At 36.9% G+C, this 21,220-nt stretch overlaps 5 protein-coding genes and 1 pseudogene across 6 annotated transcripts; 1 reads left to right on the top strand and 5 right to left on the bottom strand.

Moving 5' to 3' along the window:
• Positions 1-3,040: 3,040 nt before the first annotated feature.
• On the bottom strand, positions 3,041-5,065 carry LOC144562212 (UNC93-like protein 1). The gene is made up of 4 exons (XM_078311394.1): positions 4,609-5,065; positions 4,264-4,526; positions 3,559-4,082; positions 3,041-3,465 (listed from the first exon to the last, which is right to left on the bottom strand). Exons 1-4 carry the CDS (start codon positions 4,991-4,993, stop codon positions 3,198-3,200), a joined length of 1,440 nt encoding a protein of 479 aa, XP_078167520.1. The 5' UTR covers positions 4,994-5,065; the 3' UTR covers positions 3,041-3,197.
• Positions 5,066-8,403: 3,338 nt separating this feature from the next.
• On the bottom strand, positions 8,404-9,012 carry LOC144561442 (pectinesterase inhibitor 9 pseudogene; annotated as a pseudogene).
• Positions 9,013-9,860: 848 nt separating this feature from the next.
• Positions 9,861-13,835, bottom strand: LOC144561886 (myosin-4 protein (DUF641)). Of its 2 annotated transcripts, none has more exons than XM_078310986.1 (3): positions 13,598-13,835; positions 13,105-13,414; positions 9,861-11,134 (listed from the first exon to the last, which is right to left on the bottom strand). In XM_078310986.1, the coding sequence occupies exons 2-3, from the start codon at positions 13,362-13,364 to the stop codon at positions 10,105-10,107; spliced, it is 1,290 nt and encodes a 429-aa protein (XP_078167112.1). In that variant the 5' UTR covers positions 13,365-13,414; positions 13,598-13,835; the 3' UTR covers positions 9,861-10,104. The 2 variants fall into 2 exon arrangements, with proteins under 2 accessions (XP_078167112.1, XP_078167113.1); XM_078310987.1 differs by having other exon boundaries at positions 13,603-13,813.
• A 1,087-nt stretch (positions 13,836-14,922) lies between these two features.
• On the top strand, positions 14,923-17,385 carry LOC144561891 (uncharacterized). The gene is made up of 3 exons (XM_078310995.1): positions 14,923-15,118; positions 16,427-16,514; positions 16,864-17,385. Exon 3 carries the CDS (start codon positions 16,897-16,899, stop codon positions 17,230-17,232), a length of 336 nt encoding a protein of 111 aa, XP_078167121.1. The 5' UTR covers positions 14,923-15,118; positions 16,427-16,514; positions 16,864-16,896; the 3' UTR covers positions 17,233-17,385.
• A 94-nt stretch (positions 17,386-17,479) lies between these two features.
• On the bottom strand, positions 17,480-18,642 carry LOC144561441 (glyoxylate/hydroxypyruvate reductase HPR3-like). Its single transcript, XM_078310404.1, has 3 exons — positions 18,583-18,642; positions 17,892-18,199; positions 17,480-17,804 (listed from the first exon to the last, which is right to left on the bottom strand). Exons 1-3 carry the CDS (start codon positions 18,640-18,642, stop codon positions 17,585-17,587), a joined length of 588 nt encoding a protein of 195 aa, XP_078166530.1. The 3' UTR covers positions 17,480-17,584.
• A 344-nt stretch (positions 18,643-18,986) lies between these two features.
• Positions 18,987-21,090, bottom strand: LOC144561890 (uncharacterized). Its single transcript, XM_078310994.1, has 8 exons — positions 20,904-21,090; positions 20,389-20,535; positions 20,211-20,308; positions 20,022-20,094; positions 19,883-19,943; positions 19,456-19,541; positions 19,217-19,306; positions 18,987-19,116 (listed from the first exon to the last, which is right to left on the bottom strand). The coding sequence occupies exons 1-8, from the start codon at positions 21,084-21,086 to the stop codon at positions 19,054-19,056; spliced, it is 801 nt and encodes a 266-aa protein (XP_078167120.1). The 5' UTR covers positions 21,087-21,090; the 3' UTR covers positions 18,987-19,053.
• Positions 21,091-21,220: the final 130 nt, after the last annotated feature.

Here is a 21,220-nt window from a genome sequence, read left to right as displayed (position 1 = left end):
AATAACACACCTGAAATAACACACACACACACACCTGGAATAGGGGTGTCAATGACACCCTTTTATCTGTTTACCCAACCTGTACCGTATTCGATAAGACGGATATGGGTAAGATTTTTTTTTCGTAAACTTATCGGGTACGGGTAAAGATTTTTTTTTTCCGTTACCAAAACAGATATATGGGTAAAGCCTATTTCGTACCCGTTACCCGATCAGGTAATTATATAAAAAAATTATATATATATATATATATATTATATATTTTAATGACAATTGAATTATTATCCATCTCCAATAGTCTAACAACTACTCTTGATCTTAGAAAACAAAATTTATTAAATTTTCTAACTTGAACAATTGACTATTTATGTAACTGTGTTAAACATAATTCATCATCAAAGCACTTAAACAATTGACCATCTTGCTTTTATTTGCATGCTTGTTTTTTTTTTAATTAAAGAACAAAGATATTTGTGTTTTGATAAAAAAAAAATAGTTGGAATTAATTTTCATATTAGTAATATGATTGTATATGTGACAAATAAATATTCTTAGTATTTTATTTAATAAATAATAAAAATAATTATTATACAAGTATTAACTGTTATTTACCTGTTACCGTTTTATTATCTGAGAACTATAACGGGTAAGAGTAGAGTATGGGTAAGGCAATTTGTAACGGGTAAGGGTAGAGTACGGGTAAGGATAATTTGTGACGAGGACGGATATGAAAATGCTTCCACCTAACCCTTATCGTACCCGCTGACACCCCTAACCTGGAATATGAATTTTTAATGACATGAGCAGTTGTTAAAAATATGCAAGTATAAAAAGTTTAGGCCTCTTTTTAATGCACTTTTAATCCACAGTAGAATATCTAGGTATATAAACACCATTCAAATTAAGATCTTCGTTCTTAAGGCTAAATAGTTAATTATATGAACAATGAACTTGAAACCGATGGTGGTACGTACTCAGGGGCGGAGCTAGGTACAAGCAAAGGGGGGCCAAACACCCTCCATAAAATTGGAAGTTGTTTATTGAAGTTTTTATTTTTATATATTTTTTTACAGATGCATATTGATTGGTACTCCCCATGCAGTTATTCTTTCGTCTTTGTACGTACTTAACTAACACTAGAATGCCCAAATTTTGAAAATATAATATATGTATATATATATATGCTTTCTTACTTACCACCGGTGCTTATATTTAAAATATTGGTATAATTAATCAGGTTCAAAGTCAAAATAATATTATATACATATAACCAATGCCTGCAATTTAATTCTTTGGAGGTTAGGCGACAATCATGCCTAATTGTGTGTTCGAACATCTTGCGTTCGTTAATTCTTATTATTATAGAGATTTATGCTGTCCCAACTAATGATCATCAAATTGTGCCAGGACATCTGTAATTCCAAATTAATGCTTACCAACTAATAAGTTATATATGCTTGTACTTTTTAATATATATATATATATATATGATTCAAGTCAATGCTGCAGTATCCTTGAGATCTACCGTTGCAAGGTTCCTATAGACATTTCTGTGGCAAGCTAGCTACTGGATCGATCATGTTGTCATATAATTAATATTGACAAATTAAAGCCCATTGCACTTTACACAATGTAGAAATGTAGAGAATTTTTGTTAGTTTATTAATTTATTGTGAAAAAACCACTACTCGTTTAATTAATTCACTACTTGCTAGTACTAAACTACTAATTAATAGCAACAACGGTATATATCTATCTATCTATATGCATGGTCACATAAAATCTGAAGCAATTTACCTAATGGAAACATGCATATTGAACATAACTAACACAATTACATTAATATATAGTTTTGTTCCAATTAAAGAGGGACAGTATAATGATCGATATTATATATAATCCTTTAGCTACAACTAGAGTATTAACAATACCCTTAACGGGTATACCCTACCCTACCCGCCCGTGCCCGAGCCCGGGTATGGGTCGGGTACGCGGGTAGGGGCAAAAATAGGACCGGACTCACATTTTTGGACCAATACCCGACCATACCCTACCCGAGTTTATCCGAGTACCCGTACCCGTATACCCGACCATACCCTACCCGAGTTTACCCGAGTACCCGTACCCGTATACCCACCCTACCCGAGTACCCGTACCCGTATACCCACCCTACCCGAGTACCCGTACCCGTATACCCGACTACTGTTCATTGCCTTTTCAAATTTCAAAATTTCTGTTTTTTCCCCCCAAAAAAAAAACCAACAAAAAACCAAAAAAAAAAAAAAAAAAAAAAACCAGAAAAAAAAACAGCAAAAAAAAAAAAAAAAAAAATATCCGTACCCGCCCTACCCGTACCCGCCTTACCCGTCAAGGGTACACAGGTACGGGTATAAGACGGGTAGGGTATGGTTTTTGAAAATTATACCCGCCATACCCGTACCCGTACCCATATACCCTTGTACCCGAGTATACCCGTACCCGAGACGTACCCGTACCCGTCCCGGGTATACCCGGGGTACCCGTACCCGCCCGAGTATAAATACACTAGCTACAACCTACAATAATATATAAGACATGCATGCATATCCTGAGTCCTGACCTTGGCTTCTTTAAATACTCGATCGATCGATCGATCACCCTAGTTAGCTTGGATCAGAACACCTCATTTTTCTTAGACAACAGCTACTATAAGCAGCTCCAGATTCACAAGGGTATTCTGCAGATAGATCAGGAGCTGGCATTGGACAACTCCACAGCTAACTTGGTCAATACATAATTAGCAACTAATCCAAGCAGCTTCTATAATTAACCTCCTTGCAAATGCACTGCTGAGGTTGGGAAATGTTGGAGTGCTGGAAGGCAGTGCTGGACAAATCCGGAACAACTGCGCCATCTTTAATTAACGCAACAACTGCGCCATGTTAGACCCATAACATAATAATTGCTGGTGCCCAAGCCCAAGTGCCAACCGATTCAATAGCAATCTTGGCATTTAACAAAGGAACAGAACAGAACAGATACAGAAGGATAAGAGAGAGTATCACAATAAATACCCCAAAACCAAAACTATATATATCACCAAGTCAAACTATAATTAATAAAGTTGGCGTTATTAATTTTCTAGAAGAAAAGAGCTTTAATTACTTATTCCATTATTTGATGGCATTAATTAATAATCAAGTGAAGTCCCTCCTTATTTACACGCTAGTTTTTCCAGACCCAATTTTAATTTTACCTTCAATATCTATCTCTCCAACTGGTACTGGTACTGGTACTGGTACTGCCTCTGCTGGAGTTTTATCATCTTTAACTGCCCAAATCAACAACAAAGCGAGCAGTGGATAACTAATTGTTGTCAGAACCCAATTGATAATTAGCTGAGTCAGCAGAGGCGTGTGATGAGTGTCAACTTGCCATGCCACGGCTGCACCTGCGCTCTGTATACTCTTATAAAACCCACTGTATCTGTAATTTTAATTTTCCAAACAAATTAAACAATTTGATACAAATCAACAACAGAATGAGCTGACGAAAAGAAAAGCAATGAATGAAATGTACCTGCTTAGTATCTGCGAATCATCTGCAAGGGCACCAATGACCCAATAAACCAAACTCTGGAACATAGCATCGAGCAAGCCGTAACTAAAATACAACACAAATGGGCCTGCATACCTCCCACCATCCTTGAAATCAATCAGATCTGTCCATTCCCCATCTGTATACCTCAATTGGTTTGCTAACCCGCCACCCCAAATGGCTGTACCAAGTGCTGCCACAATTGCCACACCAAACAAACCCCTAACCCTTCTACTTGTAAAACTAAAATCCAACAAATAGCCAATTCCAAAAGAACCCACCATTTGAGCACCCCAATAGAACACATTGTTTAAACCTTTTGTTCGAAGTGTGAATAATTTCCCATTTACATTGTTGAATTGGTAAGTATAGAAGAAGTTACTTGCCCAAGAGGCAGGGAGCATAAGTAGCATTTTCCAATTTGAAAACAGCTTCACAATTTGTAGCCATTCTGTATGTACATCAGAGTAGACGACTCTTGAAGCATGGGTACCATCATTGCGTACCTGTCACGGGTACCATCATTGTGAAACATTTGTGAAACATTTGTTTTGTTTTGTTTTGTTTTGTTTTGTATCTCTTTAATAACTAAGGAAGGTAAATTAAATGAAGAACGAAGATGCAAACAGAAAGTTAGTTTGTTAGTTTGTGTGAGTGTGAGAGTTACGTTGTAGCTAGGTAGCGTACCACTCTAGAAGGAGGCAAGACAGTGAGAGCCAAGAGGGCACCGAGAAGCATGAAAGCCATGAAGGCTATGTAAGTGGAGTCGGAGACAGAGGTGGCCCCAGTGGTGCGATGGTAATTGAGGGCAAATGGGATTAAACCGCCAATCACACCACCAAAGTTAAAAATAGTCCAGAAGAGAGAGATGTACGACCCCTTTCTGTCGTGGCCCGGATATGAGGTCATTATTGCACCCTGCCCAGCCCATAACAAACCAGCTCCAACACCTGATGCAATTCAATTCAATTCAATTGGCTTAATTCTAGCTAGCAAATTCAGATCTCCCATATAAGTGAATAAAATAATTACCTAAAATTCCCCCAGCAACTATAGGAAAGATCTGGCTTTTGTGGTGATTATAATACAAGAAAGAAGAAGCATAAAGGGGATATGTCAAAGCTGCGATAAATAGCGTGAGGCGGGGTCCAAGGAGGTTGAATGCGGCCCCACCAAGAACACCAGAGATGGAGAATGCGGCGTAAAGTGCGGTGTTGGCATTGCTAGCAGCCGTGGGATCAAGCTGGCCGCCTCCTCCCATGCCAGATAAGGCATTGAACATACCAGGGCAACAGAAACAAACCAATCCTACAAGAGATACTTGAACGAAAGGAGAGTTGTAGCGCCATGGAGAAGGCTTTTGTTGTTGTTGTTCTTCTTCTTCTTCTTCTTCTTTGTCTTGTGTGAGTGAAGCCATTGGCGAGTCCGAGAGTGGGGATCCTATTCCTATTCCTATTCCTATTCCTATTTCTATTCCTGGGGCTGGGGAGTGGGGAGGGGCTAAAATTAAAATGGATCCTATATATATACTCAATTCTAATTGGAGAGGGAGGGACGCATTAATTTTAGTATTTTGATTGATTGATTGATTGATTATAAGAAGGGAAGGGAAGGGAACTAGGGAAGGGATAATGGGATATGGATGGATTCAATGCGCCCACTATATTTAAACGAACACTCCGTCTCCCTACTCCCCAGAGCCCCAGACTAGATATCTAGATTGTAGAATATATAATGAAATGGCCAATTGGGTATGAGTGCACTAACTCGCCACAATCTATAATGGTTTTCCCTGCCACAGCCACAGCCACAGAGTACGTAGCTAGCTCAACCAACGGCCAAGGGCCAAGGCATATGATATGTTACATATGTATGATGTATCTGTTTCTGTTATTACTTATTAGAAATGCCATTATCACTTCTTGCTTTGGTAAATTAATTAATAGGCAAATGGACTTCAATCATCGCCCACCCGTCCTGTATTTAGCTGTCAGTGTCAAGTCCTCGATCGATTGGCTCTGCATCTGCTTCTGCTTCTGCTTCGTTCATGTGCTGTGCTAGTGTGCTCTCATCTCATCTCATCTCATCTTAAAGTTATTATATAACTCAAATCATCTCCAATTAGGTGGAAAAAGTTGGAGCCTATATCTATATCTATATGTGTGTGTTCTTTCATAAGGATGCTCGGTCACTCAATTTATGTAATTTAAAAATAGTGGTTATGTATATTAAAAAATTTAATTTAATTTTATATTTTTAAAACTCTTTATATAGTCCAATACTCCTAAAAAAAATATTAAATGTTTCTTTGTATTTTAGTGGTTAAAGTTCACCCACTATATATTATGTATTTACTATTTAAAGTTCCCAACTTTTCATTCAAAATTTATTAGTTCCACTTCCACCTCAATATAGAAAAGTAAACTAGTCTACAATAATAAATTTATTAGTTCCACTGGTGACTGGACAGGACTACTGGAGAGAGTTCCCTATCCCTGCTATACAGCTGTATAGAATAATAGAATAATAGAAAAATAGAATAATAGAATAATAGATAGATGGAGATACTCTTGTCTTGTTCTTCTTTAGTCAAAGCTAAAAAGATGTTTGGACCAGTCTAATATTATAATTAACAACAGACAAGACATGACAAGGGACTCAATGCAACGACCTCCCTGAATCTAGATAACTGACTGGTAGGTCCCGCATGCTTTCGAGCACTTCTATGTGAATTGGCAACACAGGATGCTACAGTGTTATTGATAATAGAAGATCCCGATCTCTAGTCGCCTTAATTTAGTCTACCAAGGAAAATTAAAATACATTGAAACTTGATAGATCGATGGTGACAACCTTACCAATGCCAAAGGAAAACTTTCCAACTCAGCAAGGACAGTGGACAGGGAAGCGTAATAAAATCATTCAATCAATATTTGGAAAAATAACAAACTTACCAATGCTATCCATTTTTACTAAATTTAACCATCTTTTTTTATACGCATGGCATGTTTGGTGGAAACTTAAAGTTAAAACAAAAATCTAAATTTGTTATTTTTTACATTATCTAAATTTATTTTTCATTGGTTATAACTTGTTATTTAAATTATAATTTTTAAAGTTTAAACTATTTTTGTTTGTTTGAAATCTGTTGCTTAAGTAAGTCATGATTTCAGTTGAATTATTTTCTTTTTATATCATTTGCAAACAGAATTGACTATCCATCATTTTACAACCGAAAGTGAAATCACCTAAAACATTAAAACATTTAACTGAGCTCAAATTTTTCGTCAGATGTGAAGTAAGGAATATAAAAAAAAAATATGATATACATGGACCTAGGGCTTAGATAGATTTTGCTGATAATCTGCAATTATGACATACATTTGCATAGAGCATCCAAACTCTCAGGTGGAATATATTTCTTCACTGTTTAATTGAATGCAAGACAAATTAATAAAGTGCTTTTTCTAATTAAGAATTGCTTCAACTAAAAGTCTTTACGCTCATCCAATAGAAGAATTTCATTAGGAGAAGGGCAATTAGACAACCGAAATTGGGAAAAATGAGATTTACAGTGACTCAACCAATGTATGTCATAACTCATAATTATGACATTTGGAAACTGTTTGAATATCCTTTATATTTCGGGTCAACTGCAAAGCCTTTAATATGATATTGGGTATATATTGTTCGGGCCTAGTAAGGCCCATTTTTGTCTCATATCATATCATATCATATCATATCATATCATATCATATCATATCATATTTATTTGGTTCTTGTATAGCAATAGAAATTAGAAACTATAAAAGTGAAGCAAGTTGAGATGCGCCCGACAACGACAACGACAAGGCCGGTGGATGGAGATTGAATTTGAAGGTACTAGATCACTACATCTCAATGTAAATGTCAAGCAAATAAATAGATGGGTATTTAATTTTTTTTATATTATATTGCATGCTTGGTTTTTGTTCTTTTGTTAGTTAATCATTGTACCTTTCTATATATGTTGCACGTTATTAGACTTCACACGAGTTCTATCACATTCACATAGCAATTTCCATCTATTCTTATATCACAAGGAGTTATTAAAAGGTACATATATACCAAGCAAAGTGGCGGCAGCAAAAAAGATTAAGAAACAAAAAAAGGCAAGGCTTTTGTTTTAAATTAAATAGGGAACTATCATGCTTTTTGCTGCTTTAAAAAATAAATTCTTTTCAAGCGCACCAAGGTAAAAAGATAATATTATCAAAGTAGCGAAAACAACCGACTTGTCATCACTTGTGTGCAACTGCAACTGCAAGTGCAAGTGCGCATTAACCAAACTCTAATCAATACTTGAATTAATATTCGTCTCCCAGAGCAATTGCAATTGCAATTGCAATTTTATATTATATTTTTGGGTAGATATATAGGATATATCATATCATATATGCTTCTTCAAATCGGATGCGAATTAAAGTTCAATCGATAAAGAAAAACATATTCGACTCCAACAAAAAGCTAATTAAATTAAACTTATTTCATCAAAATATCTTTCTTTAGATATCTCACATCAGATCAAGCCACACATGCATGCAATTGCAGCACAAACTATATATATATATATAGATTTACTATACATTAACATACAACAGTTGCTACCTGTTAATTAATATTCCACACAAATCAAACTATATATTTACTGTATATTAACATACAATTGCAATTGCAGCACATACTAATTAATTCGCCAAGCATATTAAATTATTAATTAATTAATGTCTGGTAAAACCCAAAAATTACCACATCAGCTCCATCAGCTCCATCAGCTCCATCAGCAACCTAGTGCGGTCCAAGCCGGTTCACCAGAGCCAATGCATTACTTGTTGCTTGTGCCGCATCGGCCACCTTTTTCTTTATGGCTACCGTTACCCGCGAACTTGGCGACTGCGAAAGCGAGTCGAGGCACGTCTGCTCATCTGTCAGGGCCCCACTAGCCCAGGTCTGCACATTGCTCAAATGCCATGCAAACTGGGCACTCGTGGCTCGACCCAACCGCCCCATTTCTTTCAGCGACCGTTTCAACTGATCCACACTATCTTTCAAATTGTCGATGCAATCTCGTATTGTGCCGTCTTGATAAGTTGACTGCTTGGTTGGCCTGGCTGACATGTGGGCCACAAAACTGGATACAGAACGGGCCTTGTCAGCACTGACAGTAAGTGCAGCCAAGGCAAGTTGGCGGGGGCTTCGTTTGACAGATGGTGCGTATTTGGCGAGGGAGCTGTAACAAACATCAGGATAACTGGTGGTTTTGCAAGAGCGGCACACAAAATCGGCCTGGTTGGATGAAGTTGAAGCGGCCGAGATGGTGACTGGACCGGCCAACAAGTAGATTGTGGTCAGTACTAGGAGGGTTGATGCAAGTGACAATAAACTGCTTCGTTTCATGTTCTCCTTAATTTGCTTCTCTCCCCTTTCTGTGGCTCATAGGTGGAGGGGTTTTATACATATATATATATATATATATATATATATATATATAGCTAGCTAGATCACTCACACATGGTATTAGTAATGGTATATATATCGTATATGATCGATCATATGGCTGGTAATTGGGACAATGGGACCCGACCCGACCCAGTTAGCAGATCCTGTCATTTATCCTGAGTAGTTAGCACATCTTCTCCTGCAAGTGGGGTCCTCTGTTGCCATAGATGTCACGGGTCCTTGTAATTTTGTTTATATGATGATGATGGTCTCACAAGCGAAGGCTAAGCACCTAATTAATATGCAGCTAGCCTATATATATATATTTTTTCTTTAGAGACCCATGGCCATAACAATTAATAATCAGGGTAGGCTGCTTTTAGGCTCGCTATCAATATAAATTGAATCATATTTAGAAGACAAAAACAAAATTAGCTAGAAAACAATGAGCTATTAAATCTTTTTGCCTTTTATAGAGCGTAAATGTAAATCTAATTCTGTTGAAGCCAGAAAATTAGGCCATTTACTCCCTTGCCTTGTACACAAACCAAGCAAAGGTGCAGCCACCCCTTGCATCTTCCTTTGGAGATTATTGGAGACACAAGCACATGGCACTTGACCCATTACAATGCGTTTTGTGGTTTTACTCTAGTTAGCTAACTCTACAACAAACAGAAATAGGTCACTAGAAAAAAAAAAATCTGTAAAGAATTTAAAATTATGATGTCAATAAAAAAAAATTCATTTCATGACAAACAGGTATATGATTTAAACCAACCCTAAAGATAACTGACACAATGCTCATCTGCCACAGGGAAACTATAAATAAAATCAGTGCTCAAAAACTACAAAGACATAATTAAAAAAAAAAAAAATTACACAACTGGCAGATTACTATTACAAGTTCAAAGCATAGAACAACTCTAATAACAACAATACAGCATAATAATATGATATCTACAAATTCAGTCTCTGCTCTCCAAGTAATACTAAGAACACACATTCCAGCCCAAACGACCAATACAGTCTTACCCAGTCTCTCTTCAAACTCTAATCAGCACAAGAAACCCCAGACAGATAAACTTTGGACTGTACCACACTGGTACAAATCATGAAGCCTGGCATGACCATGAGACCAACCTTAGGCCTCTCTGCTCCCTCCCCAGATATAACTACATCTTTGACCACACTCTCCATATAAACCTCAGAAAACTCAGTGCCTTGTTTTACCTGGAAAACCCTGACTTTTGGCTCAAACGAGTGCGCCAGTCGATGCAGAAGCCAGACAGACTTTGCCATTCTGAGAAAGGCCTGATAAAATGGGGTCCGTGGGTGGCCTCCACTCATGACATAATTCCTTTGATCCATATTTCCAAAAAATGAACCTTCCATTTTTTGGTGCACAACAGTTAAGTACCTAGCCCGGCAAAACTTCCCAAATATCGAATCCGGGTTCTGGCTAAGCACATCTAATGGGTCCATAGCCCGCACTGCTAAAAACTGGTGGAAGAACCCCTCATTAGAAACAGAAACATTTCCATTTCCGTTTTCGGTTCCATGTCCAGATTTCACGGAAAAACTCTCCTCTTGAAACCCAACAAACATCCTTTGACAGATGTAAGCCTCAAATGCGTATTTCTTGTGAGCCCGCTTTGCATAAACCACTCCTGAGCCCACTATGGCATCAGCAGCAGCATCTAGATCCCATCCTGCAGCCTTCATCATATTAATCAATGGCTTAGAGAAATCGTGAATGGATTTATAGGCAGCTTCTACAGTATTTGTGAAAAGATTAGGGGTTAATTCAACAGAAAAAAAGCTCTCCTCTTCTTCTTCATTTTCTCCATCCTTTGTGTGGAGGCCTCTTTGTTTCAGTTTCTTTTCCAATTTTGCCTTTCGACTTTTGGCCTCCTCAATTTGGGACTGCAATTGGGTTAATTCAGTGTCCCGGGTCTGGATTTGGGTCTGGAACTTCTTTACCATGACTTCATAGGTTTTCAGTAAGTTTTGCTGTTGTTGAATCTCTGTAAGAAGGCGTGCATCTTGAGGTGTAGCTGAGATGGTTTTAGGGTTACGGTCCCTGTAATAAAGGTTCAGAGTGATTATTAATATAATGCGGAACCATACTATACCACTGGAAAAGCCTAGTAAAGTACTAAGCACAAACTACAATCACCAGCTGCATCTCATTATGAAGCCATCTGTTAAACATATAAAGTACACTCAAATGGCCCGGCTTAATTCACGTAACAAAGGTAAGGCAAATAATCAGTACAATCAAGGCAATTTACCAAATATAAAAAATTACAACATGCGTATTTAGAAATTCATAAGCTTCAAAACTAAATTTCCCAAATTCAAAATCCATTCCAAACATATCGATTCAATTTAACTACTTAGGGCTTGCTTGGATTGCATATAGTATCAGGTAGGTTAAAAATTAGAATGGGATTAGTAATAGCTGTTTGGATGTGCTAGGAAGTTACAGGAATCATTTATAGAACAGCGAGTTTAGCTCAGAGGTTTCAGCTTGCTTGTGTTCAACCTAAGAGTTCAACCCAATAGCCACTCCCTTGATTAGAAGTCAAGCTAAATCCAAACTTATTTGATCTATCACAACCCCAACCACCCCGTTTGCACCCCTGGGCATCTCAAGCTCCATTACCAACCTCACACAAAGGTGCCTCAAACTACTGGACCAAAACAAGTTACTAGTGAACAATGCAAGCAACTCCGAACAGTAGCAAGCCAAAAACGATCTCAGTATTCATGTTGAGACTCATTCAAGTTTGGGATATCAAGCTAGCTTGGTTCGACTTCAAGCTTGATCCGAACTCAAGCCAAATCCAATTCACTGGATCAGCTCATTTTGTTAGGTTAGGATGGAAATTGTATAGCAAAGTTTAGAGATTAAATACTAGGCTCTGAGCTAAGTTTTGATTGAGATTTGATGGTAATGTTACCGGGGATCTGGAATTTATTTTTTCCTACTTTTGTACTCCAAAATACTGAATCAGAATATGAGATATCAAAATGCTTGATAAAGTTTGATTCTAGGTAGACATTATTTTTTTTTGTTTATTTCATGGAAGAAGTTCATTTTGGTCGATGTAAAGTTATTCAACTAAATTGGAAATTTAATTATTTTGGGTGTTGTAATTACACCTGACTTTTGAAGTGATTATGTTTTATTGTGTTATTTTCTTAATCTTTTGGGTTTGAACGCATCAGCTGCTTAAAAAAAAAAAACTATCCGAGTGTTTTTACAGAGCTGATAAAGATTACTTTAATTAAAGATCAGGGCACATTAGGAATTCTCTTTAGATTGAGGCCAGTATATTTGATCGTTTTAATATTACTGGTCTCTCTTTTGTCATTTATTACAAGAATACTTTATTGTCATTTCATAAGGAAAAGGCAACAGAACAAAAGAGTTATTTTGACAGAGGCAAAAGAGAAATCCAAGATGATTTACCAGAATTTGAGAATTTCTAAATATTCCTGCACATATTGTGCACAATCCTGCAATGCACCCCACACTGTCATGCAATTTCATATCAATTCCAAATAATGTAGAATAGGACTGTTGGCAGACCCAATTATAATTCCTATTCTGTAATAACCCAACTATTTTTAAGCAAGCAAAACTATTCCTAAGCAATTAAAACACACCCTTGGTGGCAATAACTGAATGACAAACTACCAAAAACATCATATTATAAGAAGCAGCTTCTACCCAAACTAAAAACCCATTCAAGATTGTATTAAGCTCTCTTTTTGAGTGGGTATTGAAAGAGAAGTAAACACTAAGCATCACAAATAAATCTTCAGACTAGAACGTTGAAGAAACAGAGAACAATGGGCAGCAATTCAAGGGATAACCCCAGTAGCAGATACCAATTGAGACTTTTTTTATTCCTAATCCAGCATCTAGAAGTCTGTTTGAGATTTCAGGCACAGTGTTTGACAACCAACAGAAGACCACAGAAATGGCAGAAAGGAAGTTTTAATAAAATAATTATTGAATAAAATTTACCCCCTTGTGTATACCTATAGGAGTGCTTAAGTTCAGAGAGTTTGGTGAGCTCCTCTATAACAAGCTTATCAGCAGCTTGAATGCGGTCAGGGTCATAAGGTGTGTGTGCATCTTGGAGCTGGATATAAGCTGTCTTGAGAGAGGATATGTTGGTAAAAATCTTAGCAATAAGGGAATCCATGGAAGTGGTATTGTGATTAATTAGGCTTTCATCGAGAGGCTGAGGATAGACTTTATCATTATTTTGGTTCTCCTTCTGTCCAGCTCTTAGCATTCTTCCTTCTCAATCAATCAACTTTCTACTTGGAAGATGAATCAAATATCCTGCAGATTAACAATACAAAATATATTTGGTCAAATCAGACATTATTGCTACCTCCCTCTGGTTTCGAGAATCAATCGGCAGACCGCGATCCGATTATTTGGCGATTTTCCAAACCGACTGGCCGCTTTTTCTAAACAAAACAAAAAGAACCCTAGGAATGGAATGGAATGGAAGAGACTCACCTCACCTCCGATTCTTCCTTGTAGTCTGTGCTGTGTGTGTGTGTGTGTGTGTGTGAGAGTGACTGAGTCCTCAGATTTGATTTTGTTTTGTTTTTTTAACGATCCCCCAATTCCAATACCTATTGGAGTTTTGGAGATCGGAAGAGAGAGAGAAATAGAAATAGAAATTGGGAAGGGGGGTAGCGTAATTGCGTAAAGGTGAGTTTCGTTAATTATGAGGAAGAAAAAAGATGGGTCCGTCTGCTCCCTCGCTCCCTCCCTCCCTCCCTCTGGTCTGGTCTCATACTGTGTGTGAAGTGTAAGAGTATAAAAGCATCTACGTCTCTGTAACTCTTGGAGTTTCTAATTTGAAGTGGCAGTTTTTAAATCAGTTTTAAAGATGCATATGTGTTTCTTATTTAGCAATTTTGCTCCAAAGTTTTTTAATAAGAAATTGTTTATAAATTCTGACATGGCCAATTAATTCGCTAATTTTTTTTTTCTCTTTTAATTTATTTGTTGATGTGGCAATTTAGAAACTCTAATTTTAGTTTCAGGAATGTGGGAGTTTAAAAACTTTCAGAAACAAAATTTCTAAAAATTAGTTAATAGTTATTTAGAAACTCCAAAAGTTTCAGGTATGTAGATGCTCTAATCAATTTATAATTGTCATTTTAGAGTTTGGCTAGTATAACACTAGTGTCATTTCAGCTTACATAACACCAACTCTAAAACTTATCAAATCGACTTCGAACGATTAATTCAAACCGTTCAAACTGATTTACATTATGAGTTATGCGTTTATATACAATTTTTTTTATATTTTCAAGTTATTTTAGTATCAAATCAAGCGGTAAAAATATTAAAAAATTAATGTATTAAAATTAACTTAAAAACTTACATACTTGACCGCTTAACTTAATACTAAATAAATTAAAAAATCACTTGATCTAAAAAATTATGCACTATTTAGATATTTGATTTTTTACCTATCCAAAAAATAGTAAAAAAATTGTAAAATTTGATCTCCAAACACATATTAATATAGAGAATAAGATTAATGGTTCGAATTAACCGTTAGAACTGTAAAAACTCAAATATTAAACCACAGCAACGTAGTCCTATGCAACCCGTAGCAAAGTAGCTTTGTTCTTTTGGAAAATATCGAAATTTAATGTGTCCACTAGGGATCGCGGGTCATGGACGGACTCTGATTGAATTTTTTTTTAAATATTTTTTGAACCGGGCTTATTAAATGGGCTTGTCTACTCCAAAATATTTGACTTGCCAACCCAAGAGAGCCCAAAACCCAGACTCCCAGAGAAAAAAAAAAAAAAAACACTAAAACCTACGCTCCGCTGGCCGCTGCTCGAAGGAAAAGAAAACACTCAACCCTCCGCGGCTCCGCCTGCGCTTGCGCGAAGAGAGAATAGCCGAGCCGAGCCGAGCCGTGCCGCCGCCACTATGCCAGTGTGCCCGCCTCTACTGTGCCCGCCGCCCGTCTCTGCTACCAGTAACCCTAGCCGCCTCTAATTCCGTTCGGTAAATCTCCTTCTCTGAATTCCGAAATTTCTTAACAGACTATTTCGTGCTCAATGGTCTGTTAATTTAGACTATTTGAATTGCTGAAGAAATCTGAACTGAATCAGATGGTTTTGGGTCTGTCATGCTTAATATGATGTTAGATGATTCAATTTCTGATTTTTTATTGATTTTGGGTCTTACTGCTTAATAGGACAATTTATTAGATATTGTAAGATTAAAGCACTGGTATGCTTATTGGAATTGCCCTCTCTTGTTAATGAATCAATCAAGCTCTATATATACGTGTCTAAGATTTTCACATGATTTTTTCTCCTTTTGTTTTGATCTCAACTCTGTATTGGGTTATCTCAGGTTAATTATACAGAACCGACTAATCTAGGTGTTTTTAATTCTTCACCTACTTATCTGGTCAATAAAGATCTAAATTTTACAATGTTATACATCAATGCATTGCTCACAGGGGATATTATGTGTATATATCAAGGTTCTAAATAGCGATTATAGCGGCATAGCGGGGAGACCAAAAAAAAAAGCTATTGCGAATAGCGTAGCTATAGCGGAAGCTATCACACATAGTGATTTTCCCTTTTCAAACTTTATATTCTATATTTCTACTAATTATCAACATAATCAATATTAGAGAATGGATGTAACAACTAAATGACAACTAATCTAAGTCTATACTTTTTATCAATTACGCAAATAAGAAGGAAAAAAAAATCTAAAAAGTAACATTATTTAATAGTTTATACTTCATGGTATTACATATTATAATAGACAAAGAGCAATTAATTTTATAAGGTAAATGAAGTCAATATACATATTTAAACATTTTATAATTATAATAATAATCAAAATCAGCTTTCAATTGAAACGAACGATAATAATTTTACAAATGAATACTATAAAAAGAGTAATCAAAATGAAGAATTAGTATTTGAATATTTCTCGATATAGAATGATAGAATAAATCACAAATAAAAATAGAAACATATAGTTTGGTTTAGTATACTTATCGTAGAAGACCATAGCATTAGAAATAAGAATAGAAGTACAGAAGTTCATATAAATTGCAAAAAAAAACCATGTAGCATAGCGGTAGCTATAGCGGGTCTCATATAGCGGTAATAGCGGTCAGCTATTATAGCTATAGCGGTCGTAGCTGAGTTAGCGCAATTTTATCTCATAGCTTAGCGTTTATGGTCCGAAAAGGCTATAGCGTAGCTATAGCGCCGCTATAGCTAGCTATTTAGAAGCCTGGTATATATATAAAATAACTCTTATAGAACCTTTTGTACATTTCAGAAAATTCTCTCTTCTCTATTGTGTGCGTTGCTATCTTTGGATAATTCCTTTCAAGGCGAGAGTTAGCTTGAATCAACCATTGCAAACGGTACTTCTCCTTCCCTTTTATTTCTTCCCTCATTATTTCCTTTAATATTCGTATTTATAGGGTAATTTTGATAAATATGGCATTTCATTATTGTCAGTAGCCTATTTTCTTACATTTTGCATCTTCTGTTTCATTTGAAGATATAAAAATATGTTCGATGTTTCTTTTTTTTGATATGTAAAAGAATATTTGTTATAAACTTTTGACCTAGTTGAAACCTTTGATGTTCATTTATATTATCTCGACTTCTTGTTTATTTTAATTGATGATATAATTTTATATTCTGTTAAATTTTTTTTTTTTGGCAACTATTTATGTTATGCTTGCCTACCCCTAACAAAATTCCTAGCTTCACCACTGCTCGTGCATCTGTCTCTATACTATGTCGGATGAAGGGAAATACACGCTGGAAACGACTCGGGCTGACAAGTCGGTGTGGCTGATGAAGTGCCCTCCTGTGGTGACCCGATCCTGGCAAGCTGCTAGTGCCGCCTCCGGTTCGTCTGGCTCCGGTGATCCCACTCAGAACCCGATCGTAGCTAAAGTCGTTCTCTCCCTCGATCTCCTCAATCCCGATGAATCCTCCGCTATGCAGTTTAAGATGGAGATGGCCCAGACAGACTCAGGCCACACGCCTAAGAGCTACTCTCTAAATATGTTCAAGGACTTTGTACCTATGACTATCTTCTCCGAGTCTAATCAAGGTCTCTCTATATAATATTCCACTTCATTTCATGCTTAATTGGGGCCTCTTCTCTTTGCAATGCAATACAATACACACTGCTACTTCATTTGTAATAAATTAAAATGTTAGATTGGGGCTTATCTGTGCTGTTGATGTACAGATAGGTTAAATTCAGATTGAATTTCACTATTTAGGTTTGATAGGACAACTTATGATTAATTTGTTCAGTTCACCTCTAAACTTCTTGAATCAGCAATTGTGCGTACCAGCTTATGTGTACCGATACCAACTCTGGTGATCCAACTAATTTCAACTCTCATCATCTTTTTCCTGTAAATTGTAATTCTCTGGATGCCATTTTATAGTTTCTTTCTCCAAAAATATATCATGAACACAAAACAGGAGAAAGCAGTGGTTTGCCAGAGAAGAAAGCATCCAAATTGGCAATCACCAATTCGAGCACGGCTTTAAAAGATTCAGGAGTTGTGACCGCTCTGTGATCCGATAACACCACATTCTCCATTTGAAATAACTCCTTTGGCACGTCTGGTTCATTTACAAACACATCGAGACCAGCCCCGCCTATCACTCCTTCCTTCAAGCATCTACCATAAAAGTTTCACAGGTAAGCCACGCATATAATTAATTATTAACTCCATAACCACAAATGATAAAATGGGTAATTATCTTACCTCACAAGCTCTGGCTCATCAATTAGGGCTCCACGACCGACATTGATGATAATGCCATCTTTGCCTAATGCTTCCATCACATCTCGGTTGATGATGTTGCGGGTCTCGTCTGTCAGTGCACATGAGAGCACCAAAATGTCATTCTCACGTGCTAGGTCAAGTACACTAGAGAAATATTTGTATGAGGGGAAGTTAGGTTTTGGTGCTCTAGAGAAGTAGGAAATGGGGCAACCAAATGCCGTTAGCCTCTTCGCCACATGAGATCCAATGCTCCCTAACCCGACTATACCGACCCGTTTCCTGCTGACCTAGAATTTAAATATAGCAAACAGGAGTTATAGAACTCGAGTGTTTTTGTTTGGTATGAGTATGGTTTTGATATACAGCCAGCCATACAGATACAGGGCACCTATGAAATGGTCAAGCAAGTTGATGAAATACGGGCCGGGCCGGGCCGGATTTGTTTTGTATGGTGACGAATGACCAAACTGTTCCATGTTTTCTTTATCTTTCTTTTGATGCCAACGAGGATCACTGTGTGTGGTTAAAGTCTTTGACTTGGTCACTTGGACAACGTTTCAAGTTTCAAGTTTCAACTTGAATTATGTCTCCGTTGCAACGCACGAGCAACTAGTTAATATTAAAGAGTCTGAAGCGTTGTAACTTAATTGATCCGAATTAATTCTGAAACTGAGAGTGAGTTAATAATGCAGTGCAGAGAATATGGATTCGAGCCGTACACGTACTGCATTAGATTAGACCTGTATGATCCACGCCTATGCAAAATTATAATAGTAAAATAAATCGGGAACGGACAGGTGGAATTGGAAACGATACTTTATTGGAGTCGGTTAGGGACCGGACGGGGTTTCCGAGGAAAATCCAATACCGCGTGGCGTGGTTACTTTAACGACCTGACGTTTGAATAACGGATTGGATAAGGGAAAGGAACAGTTGTCTTTATGCGGAGGTCTATGATACTTACATTGTGCTCGAGGAGCAGAAGAACCCTGCCCCCGTGTGCCGTGTGTTTCCAGATTTTTTTTAGTTGCTTAATTGCTGCTGGGTAGTGGACTAGCACTTAAGTAATTTGACTGTACACCGAATAAAAAATATTTATATATATATTTATTGCAGTTTACATTTTGTGAGTCATTATCGATCAGACAGTAATGTACTTGACAACAGATGATCGAACATCCTCCATGAAAACAGCTACATCTTTCTGAAACAAACATTTAAATTCAACAAACCAAGTGTTAAACTTAATCAAAACATGCAGCAAAAGGAGGGAGGGAAAATTAATTAGAGATGAACGTACGTACCTGATTGCTGCTTAATGCACTTGCTATGTTTTCATCCACAAGTGCCAATAGTGATCTGTTTATCTCATTTTTCTCCACCATCTCCAGTAACTGTTCATTAAATTACCATTCATTTATAACAACTCAAATAATAATTCTCACTTTTCTTTTTTGTTCATTTAAAGTTTTCCTTTCTATGCATGTGCAAGTATATGAGAAATTAAGGCTTAACTTAAAGCAAAGGAATGGATTTGTCATACCGTAGATTTTCTATCTTTAGATTGCAGAATCTTCATCAAGTTCAATTTAGCTGATATCATATCTGCTTGCAACTTATCATATGCTTCTGCATTACAAAATTCCAACAAAAATGCAGCAATTAAAATCAATGCCACCGATGCATATATATACACTATTGATTAATCCAATACTAGCAAACAAAGAATGTTTTTGAGCAAGTATGGTACTGGGTACTGCTTAGAACACACAAAATTATATCACAGAACAGAAAAGCTATGAACTGGGGATTAAAAAGAACACTCCAAGTACTATGGCCCCTAAATATAAATTTTGGTACTAAAAATGCCTCATAAATCCTGGGCCCACACAACATCAGTTTACAGTTTAGATTAAAAAAAAAAACAATAAAATTGAACAAATTGCACATAAACAAAGGAGAGAACTGACCAGATCCCTCAAGCAAAACCTTCTGCATTGCTTCCAACTCACATAATCTATCCTCCATAGCCTAAAGAGGAAACAACACTTTTAGTTCTCTTTTCATATACCCGGATCATTTGCAAGAGCATAAATTCCCTATGCTTACCTGGGTTTTGTTCAATGAGAATCGAATTTGTGCGATTTCGCGCTGTATATGATCAAAGAATGCTTTGTCCAACCTGTAACAGTAGCAATACTATACAATAAACTTATAGAAGCAAGAGATAACTATATATTAAACAAATTAAATTTAATATTTCACAACAAAAATAACATATCTAAGTGACTATTTGACCTGGGTCTCAGTCGAGCAATCTCGACCTCAATTTCACGTGCCTCTGTGTCGAGAAAATATTCTACAAGTCCTTCGATTGTTTCGGGCACGACTCTCGCCTATCCTCAAAACCAACAAAAGTAGCGATTATAATGGTATTCTGAGTTGTCCCAAATATTGTTTCAGAGAGAAATAGCACCTCTCTTTGGGCACGGCGCCGCTCCTGTTCCTCCCGCACTTGGCGCTCGAAAGCTGCACGAGCCTCAGAATCCTTATCCAGTCTCCTTTTGAATTCCATTTTCGCTATGTGGCCCCCTTGTGGTGGGCCCAATATTCCCTCAGGATCCTACCATACAGAATTCTCAAAATTAACCAAAAAAAAATTGTTGTGTTTACCTTAAATCAGGATAAGTAAATCTCTTATAATTAGTATAGTTGTACGCATTACACAGTCACCACAGAATGCTTCTGTTTATCTTAAATGGCAAATTAAAAGGCAACCAGTAGCTCTCTAGGGTATGTAGCAGCAACAGTACGCTGGTTGAACCACTAAAATTACATGGAGAAAGAGAAGCTATGCAAGAGGTTACAGCCAATTTTGAGGGTGTTAATCAAAATTCATCTAAAGGGAGGGGGTTTATGCGAAATACTGAAATAATAAGGTGTTGGTTATGTTACAACGAGAAAAAAGGAGAAGAGAGGAGCGGACATTACCCAACCGACGCATTGAATTTTGATGCTGCTCCTCTTCGTTGGGTTTAGTCTCTTTAAATTCGAGTTAAAACGGGGAGAAGAAGAGCCAAAGAGAGCTGAGGCAGCTTGTAGTGAGGCCATATCCTCTCTCTCTCTCTTCTCTCTCTCTCTCGAGATAACGGCAGAAGTGTTATCTCTTTTCATTTCTTTATCCTCTGCAATTGGGATTGGGTAACTGGATTACGAATGATTGATAGAATTAGGGAGTTGCAATTATTCTCACTTCCTAAATATTTCATACTTTATTTTTCATATATTTCAAATGAGGAGGGTTCAAA

The sequence above is a fragment of the Carex rostrata genome, chromosome 11, assembly GCF_964058835.1.
Source record: "Carex rostrata chromosome 11, lpCarRost1.2, whole genome shotgun sequence".
In the NCBI taxonomy this organism is placed as follows: domain Eukaryota; kingdom Viridiplantae; phylum Streptophyta; class Magnoliopsida; order Poales; family Cyperaceae; genus Carex; species Carex rostrata.
This window is presented reverse-complemented; position numbering and strand designations above follow the sequence as displayed.

Bases quoted from the DNA above. Each gene is read 5' to 3' on its own strand.
- LOC144562212 (XM_078311394.1), bottom strand. From the start codon at position 4,993: ATGGCTTCACTCACACAAGACAAAGAAGAAGAAGAAGAAGAAGAACAA. The intron at 4,527-4,608 runs GTAATTATTTTA...GAATTGCATCAG, and splicing joins AGTTGCTGGGGGAATTTTAG to GTGTTGGAGCTGGTTTGTTA. The intron at 4,083-4,263 runs GTACGCTACCTA...TACCCGTGACAG, and splicing joins TCTTGCCTCCTTCTAGAGTG to GTACGCAATGATGGTACCCA.
- LOC144561886 (XM_078310986.1), bottom strand. From the start codon at position 13,364: ATGCTAAGAGCTGGACAGAAGGAGAACCAAAATAATGATAAAGTCTAT. The intron at 11,135-13,104 runs GTATACACAAGG...CCTTTATTACAG, and splicing joins GAACTTAAGCACTCCTATAG to GGACCGTAACCCTAAAACCA.
- LOC144561891 (XM_078310995.1), top strand. From the start codon at position 16,897: ATGTCGGATGAAGGGAAATACACGCTGGAAACGACTCGGGCTGACAAG.
- LOC144561441 (XM_078310404.1), bottom strand. From the start codon at position 18,642: ATGCAGTACGTGTACGGCTCGAATCCATATTCTCTGCACTGCATTATT. The intron at 18,200-18,582 runs GTTTCAGAATTA...TTTAAATTCTAG, and splicing joins GCATTATTAACTCACTCTCA to GTCAGCAGGAAACGGGTCGG. The intron at 17,805-17,891 runs GTAAGATAATTA...CTTTTATGGTAG, and splicing joins GATGAGCCAGAGCTTGTGAG to ATGCTTGAAGGAAGGAGTGA.
- LOC144561890 (XM_078310994.1), bottom strand. From the start codon at position 21,086: ATGAAAAGAGATAACACTTCTGCCGTTATCTCGAGAGAGAGAGAGAAG. The intron at 19,944-20,021 runs GTAAGCATAGGG...TTTCCTCTTTAG, and splicing joins TCTCATTGAACAAAACCCAG to GCTATGGAGGATAGATTATG. The intron at 19,542-19,882 runs GTCAGTTCTCTC...TTTGTAATGCAG, and splicing joins GGTTTTGCTTGAGGGATCTG to AAGCATATGATAAGTTGCAA.